A 7,360-nucleotide genomic window follows, 5' to 3' on the forward strand; every position below is an offset into this window, starting at 1 on the left:
AGTGTAATTCTTTGATGCATTTGGCGGTAACCTAACGAGCTTCCACTGTGCATTAATTCCTTCTCCACAGCTGAAATAACCTCAACTGGATCACACAGCAAACGTCCTTTGTGACCTGCAGGTCTTCATTAGCAGTATTATGAAGGTACGACATTGTGTTTGTCACCTCTGGCAAGAAGTAAATAGTATCTGGGCGTCCGTGGGGAGACAATTCATTGCACGAGGGCCGAATCTTATGAAGGTTCCAATGTTTTGCAACACGTTCTAGCTCATGTTGTAATACTGGAAGAAAACAAAACCTTAAACATTCTACTTGCACAGGATCGTCGTCATTGTACAAACCTTGATCTCTTAGGTCCTTGAAGTAATTAATCCACCAATCAGTTTCGCTTCTTCGGAGAAATGCCCACCAGCCTTCTATTCGTTGATTCGCAACTGAACGGCCATATAGGAAGCTTTTTCTCCCTGCAAATTCGTCGCGGTCATTTCGTCTTAAGAATCTTTGCATGGCAGCAACATGCCCATTCTCAGTACCTGCATCACCACGTAAGATGTGAGGTACTCCTCCCACTTGCTTGACACAATCATGATAGTAGTTAGCGATTACACGAGGATTATTTTTTGATGGACCAACCTCGAGCCACATGATACGACGGCTGTATCCATCTATCGCTCCATGTATGCAAAACCCAAATGGTTTTAGTTTATCATAGCCGACAATGTGCCATATGTAATTTGGGCCTTTGGATATATATTTTCGTCTCCGTAACTTATGGCGCGCGCGTTGACTAACTCCTTCTGGATAAAGGACTTGCAGGATTCGACGAATTGTTTCTCTATCCACTACTTTACCATGATCTAGTGTAATTCTTTGATGCATTTGGCGGTAACCTAACGAGCTTCCACTGTGCATTAATTCCTTCTCCACAGCTGAAATAACTTCAACTGGATCACTTTGATCTCCTCTTCTCCTCAATCCTTTCCTTGCTAGAATTCGTTTAAGATGTCGTAGGCTGAGCTGAATGCCATGTACAATACAAAGAAACGCTAGAATTTCCGTGTAGCCAAATCCAAGATTGAAATACTGCTCAACGAGCGAATCTCTGCTACGTTGTCCACAGTGCAATGCATGGACGTAAGGCGGAAGAATACTTTCTGTTGTCAAAATCTTTACTGAAATATTGGAAAAGAAAGTCAGCCAAACAGCGATTTTAATATGCATGGTTAGTATCAGGCCTTCCCGTCGTTCCAAAACCTCATTCAAAAACCCTTGGTCCGTTGTGGGTCTTCTGGCTATATACGTTAAGGTGTAAATATACAGTCATAACTGAAAACTTACAGTTATATATAAGTGTAAATATACATTTATAAGTGTAAATTTGCAGCTCTAATTGTAAATTTACAGTTGTTAGTGTAAATTTACAGTTATAAGTGTGAATTCACTGTTATAAGTGTAAACTTACAGTTTGTAAGTGTAAACTTACAGTTTGTAAGTGTAAATTTACAGTTGTAACTGTTAATTTACAGTTGTAAGTGTAAATTTACAGTTATAAGTGTAAACTTACAGTTGTAAGTGTAAATTTACAGTTACAAGTGTAAACTTACAGTTTGTAAGTGTAAACTTACAGTTTGTAAGTGTAAATTTACAGTTGTAACTGTAAATTTACAGTTGCAAGTGTAAACTTACAGTTGTAAGTGTAAATTTACAGTTACAAGTGTAAACTTACAGTTTGTAAGTGTAAACTTACAGTTTGTAAGTGTAAATTTACAGTTGTAACTGTAAATTTACAGTTGTAAGTGTAAATTTACAGTTATAAGTGTAAACTTACAGTTGTAAGTGTAAATTTACAGTTACAAGTGTAAACTTACAGTTTGTAAGTGTAAATTTACAGTTGTAAGTGTTAACTTACAGTTATAAGTGTAAATTTACAGTTATAAGTGGAAACTTACAGTTATATCTGTAAATTTACAGTTACAACTGTAAATTTACAGTTATAAGTGTAAACTTACAGTTGAAGTGTAAATTTACAGTTTGTAAGTGTAAACTTACAGTTATAAGTGTAAATTTACAGTTGTAACTGTAAATTTACAGTTATAAGTGTAAATTTACAGTTATAAGAGTAAATTTACAGTTTTAAGTGTAAATTTATGGTTGTAAGTGTAAATATACCAATACAATGTTGAATTTATATTTACAGAATAATAATTTCACCACTCAATTTCCGCATTCAAAAGATTAACAAAATAATGAAATTTGTTCTATACTTAATTTCAATATTCTCAAGGAAAAAAATTCTAGCTTTCAACAATGGTCCTAACCAGCCACCGTATGTAGCGCTATGGCAAAGACTTGCAGATTTTATTACCTCATAATTATCAATTTGTGAATACATTATGCGGAAAACAACTAGTCTGCCCATAGAACCTCTATTATCAGGGGCACCCAACGAGAAAATAGTTAAAAGCCACTCAAACATAGCATTGTTAAACGTATTTTGGTATTTAAACGGTAGATATAGGCATATTTCTCTGCCCTAAAAAATTTTCATCTGTTCGGGTTTCCTAGCTGAAAGTCTTGTGATCCGAAAATTATAGGGATCAGAACTTACCTTTTCGAAAATTTCAGCTATAAAAAAGGCTCCCGAAAATTCTAGGTGACCTTTTTTAGGGTAAAAATCCGTTAAAAGTGGTCAATTATACCATTTTTCAGATGTTCGAAAATCCTAGGACAGGCGGGCAAGCAAGAAATTTTACAACAAATGTTCCGAAAATTCTAGACCTCAAATCGTCTTCCGAACAGATATTTTCCGAAAATTGACGTTGGGTGCCCCTGTATTATATTAATTTTGCTTTCTACTTTTAGCTTGAAAATCATATGAATTTTATTTTCTCGTGTTAGAAAAATATTAAAGGCAAAGATTGTTTTTGACACTCGAAAACATAATTCACATACTCGCCCCGCCGTGAAATTAGTTTCTTCTATGAATTAAAATAATAAGCTAAAGAATCACAATGAACAGTTCTGTTAAAGTAGTCTGTTTCAACTCCTAATATACGGATAGACAGGAAACAAAGAAATGGTTACCACGATCTAGATTGCTGCATGCGTTTGATTACTTTGGTTTGTGGTTCCAGTTTATTTCTCCAGTGTCCATATGCAAGTTTCTCCAATGGTGTTTGTTCCAACAACCTTGTAACCATGTTGTTTCAAAAATTCGAGTACTGCAAGAGGAGGCAGCTGGACCCTATAGTTATATGGCGTTAGCGAAAGCCTTGTTCGCTGACGAAATATCGTTTGTACAGGCATTGGCTGCGGAAAATCGCTTGACGAATCAACCACTTGCTGATGTACCGTTGGCCGAGGAAATTCTACGGCCATTAACATACCCTTAAGTTGAGCTTCAAGAGGGTTGACTGCATTATTTTCGGCATAGTAATCAATGTACGTTGGCCCACGAAAATCAACTCTTTTCTGACCATTGTGAGCCGCGGTGCTGCTTACCAAGATATAATTCATGGTGTTTATCGATATCTTTGATTGCTCCTCTTAGAGTAAGATTACTAGTCGCAATTTCAACGGTTCAAGTGGAGCGTTTTCAAAACGATACGGTTTCGAGGTCGTGTAAACGGCGAAACCGCATCGATTGAAGAACGGTCTGGCCCGAAATTGGCTGGCTCGCGAAGTAAATATGGTAAATCTCGCACGGAGTGCAGCGCTTTGCTGCACAATCACAACTTTGATCTGTGGTTTAACTTCGCTTTTGCTGCTTTCGTGTATTTTTGGGGTCTTATGCATTGTATGCATACAGACCCCTAAGTCAGCGGGAGATCTTGATTGACAGTCAGTTTGTCACTTTGAGGACGAGAACACACGTGACAGTCTGCCTTGTGGACTGGGTACTAGTAATTGCGAGTGTCGGCCATTGCTTGTAGCGTTCGTCGCTTGTATATAAATCAGCGGTCGTTTTCCCTGTTTTGGGAAAATTTTGAAGACATTTTCGTCGCAAATTAGTCGTAATTGTTCAAGATAAGTTATTTCTGTTTTAAAATTGATCTGTCGTGCTGTTTCAGATTGGTTTTCTTCCTTTCTTTCATTTCGAAAATTAACCACACTTTCCTGACTTGTTTGTGCTCTGTTATTTCATCCAGGCCACGTCGCAGAGTGGAGTTTCCTCAGCGATATCGATACGGGAGTTGTTTACTCACGCAAGCCAACATATCTAGACTCGGCTTGTGTTTAGTGCGGATTGCACTGAAGCTAAGACGCTTTCGCAAGCCCACATTCATTGGCTTGAAATCCGGTGTGCGTTGTACCACATACCTCACAAGTATCTCACAAGCCATCACAAACCAGTATTTATCGACTTGAATAAGAGTTTTGCACTCTCAAAGAATAGTATAATAGTGGTGGTCAACTAGAAAGCCTTCGCTACTTTGACCACCACACACATTTTATAACCTGTACTATAATTATTTTATCTTGTAACCATGTGTTGTGACTATACTTTTCTTTCTATGTTAATGTTATGTAAATAGTGTGAAATAAATGAACCATGAACCTTAGTGTTGTCTGCTACTAGCCGCCAGCATGGGAACAACAATCGAACAGTACCGTTCAAGGATCGGCTGTCACAACAATTTTGTGAATATTTGATATCATTAATCCACAACCTTTGTGTCCGCTGACTCTAGTCAAGGAAATGAAGCAATATTTGGTGTGAATGCTGGTAAGCAATGTGTAGCAATGTCACTTACTGCTATTATATACCATCAAATACAAGATAATTCTACTTTGAACAATTCTACTTTGATAACTCTACTTTGAACAATATTTTGGTTATTAGAAATAATCTATACAGTTCTGTAAGATATTCTGAGCGAACAAATGACTATTTGCTGTTAACTGGTGTTCCAGACATGGTTTCAATATTTGTATATTCATTACAATAGTGTATTAATGCCAGTAGTTAACAAACAACAATTATTGTAATTCTGTTAAGAGTTGGAAAATACTTCTACAAGTGAATTTCTGAGAGACATATATGGACCAATGTTTGATGTCATGAACAAACTTCCAGCATTCTTACCAGCATTAACACCAAAGATTGCTTCATTTCCTTGATTAGAGTCAGTGGACACAGTGGTTGCTGGATCAATGATATCAAATATTGTAGGACCTGGATTTTCCCCCACATCATCACCTGTATTTTTGGGTAATGCAAATGCGGTGTGTACCATCAATGTTTATTACTTCTACTCCAGTAGATGCTGATAGTAACACTGTTGGATTCTCAGGATTCATTGGAGCATGTCTATAGATTGTTACTACAGTGTGGTAAATTGTTTTAATCAAATGGCTTATTCCAGCTCTAACACCTCCAGTTGTAAACAAATAAACTGGTTCAACATTTTGTGACTTCAGGATGTTGAGGTTTACATTTATTTCTAGTCCATGAAAGCAACCTGTGCCATGTAAAAAAATCGCCAAAGCGTTTTCAGACTTTTTAGTGTGGAACGACGGGGAATCAAACTCTCTCTCACATGAAGGTTATTTCACTTGTAGAATTTTTTTTTTGCAAGTACAAGTCAAATTGACCGTTTAACTGTATACTTTGCAGACAACATATTTTCTTTGAAAATTAAAATAAATTGTTCACGACTCAATGGTTACAAAACGAAAAACAAACTGCTCTACTCGTGGGATAAAATCCGAAATTGACAACAGCGGCCGATTGTCGAAAACGCACGAAAAACACGTTTCCTAGTTAATCAGCTCTTTTATTCGAAGAATCACCTCACTTAAAAACTCCAGGCATCACTACAGCATCAACTATATATCGACCGCGGGCGGGATTATTTTTACCTAACAAGATACGTTATACCTAGGAGTACAAAGTGCATTCTGAGAGATTGATTGAAGTAATTTCCGGTCCTACATAACAACAATAACTAAACGATTTAACGCATTGTTCACGGTTCCCGACACGAAAAGAATACGTACGCCGGTTTAGTTTTGAGATCGTTCACTCAATATAGAACACGATGGTTCGAAAATAAATATTAAAGAACAATCAAAGCAAGTGTACACAACACAATGGTCAGGGAAATGGGAAAAAATGTGTTTTCACTCACCTCCGAACACAAGATCATCAACATAGTCGCGCACATCATTCAAGTTTGTCTAATGACATCACACATCAAAACACGCGCTTTCATTGGTCCCTACTATAATCCCCAGGGAACCTTACATTACACTACGTAGCCTTACATCACACTTTTCATAGCACGATCGAGAATTTTTCTGCCTGCTGCACTACTTCGCTGGGCATTAAGCTGGCCGCCTCACAAGCCTCGCGTCTTCGCTCGGTCTTCTCGTTGGCAATAAGCATAAGACCCCAAGTACGCATTGTGGACCTATTTTACTATAAACCGAGAGCCATACCACAATAACAGGCAGAGATGTCTTGAAATGTTGACTTTTTCGTCGATACGCTCCTGCTTAGAAACGAAGAGAAAAGCCAAACGACGATTCTGGATTCGGCCTGGGAGAACTTAGCCTGCGAACTCCTGTCTGGTCAAACCTAGATCCAACTGACGAAGCGCAAAGGCCTGAGAAAGAGATCGCCTTGACATAAACGGTTGAATTTAACAGTTGGATAGATTCCGTGTAAACTCTTTGAAACCGTGTCGTTTTCGATGCGGTTTCCAGGTCATGAAACCGTTTCGATTGGAAACCGCGTCCGTGTAAACGTAGCCTTAATGAAAAAGAGAACGAGACAGCAACAATTTCCAATCTCGTTTACCTCTTCACTTTACATGTAACGAAAACGTTTTCATTCAACATACTAAAAAACAATAAGTTTAAAAATCGAAAAGAAAACTAGTATTGAAGCGCCAAGCGAACGAAGGTCATGCACGGGTCGGTACAAAACGTGGACCCGCCAATCTGGACCCCCTGCTGGACCCCCTTCTGAACCCCCCGTTTTTTTCTTTGTCTCTTTTTTTTGCTTTTTTCAGCTTTTTTTGAAAGACGTTAAGCCTACTTAATTAGTGAAGTGCTGACAATCTGTGAGCTGAAATTTAAGAAATTAAATTGTAGAATAGTAGATGGTGGCGGCCGTGATAGGGGAGTTAACTGGGTTTATTTTTGGGGTAGGGTTAAAATTACCAAATAACTCAGCTCGGTATTAGGTTAGTTATTACGAAACAACGGAGTTATATTTCATGAGCGGTGGCACTAAAATAGGTTATGAAGTAAATGAACTTAGGGTGTGTTTCTTAAAGAAAATCCAAGATTAGATTCTAAAACCCAAAAACGGATTTTGCGTTTCTTTACTAAACAGATTAATGCAAGATAACT

The 7,360-nt window shown here is 37.8% G+C and overlaps 1 protein-coding gene across 1 annotated transcript in view; it reads right to left on the reverse strand.

Moving 5' to 3' along the window:
- LOC138006191 (uncharacterized) overlaps positions 1 to 1,140 on the reverse strand; it is a 1,504-nt gene extending 364 nt beyond the window's left edge. The window contains exon 1 of the mRNA XM_068852354.1: positions 1 to 1,140. This exon is cut by the window's left edge and continues 364 nt beyond it. Within this exon, the coding sequence (XP_068708455.1) occupies positions 53 to 913 (861 nt within the window). The 5' untranslated portion in view covers positions 914 to 1,140 and the 3' untranslated portion in view covers positions 1 to 52.
- Between the last annotated feature and the right edge of the window lie 6,220 nt (positions 1,141 to 7,360).

The sequence above is a fragment of the Montipora foliosa genome, chromosome 6 (assembly GCF_036669935.1).
Source record: "Montipora foliosa isolate CH-2021 chromosome 6, ASM3666993v2, whole genome shotgun sequence".
NCBI lineage: Eukaryota > Metazoa > Cnidaria > Anthozoa > Scleractinia > Acroporidae > Montipora > Montipora foliosa.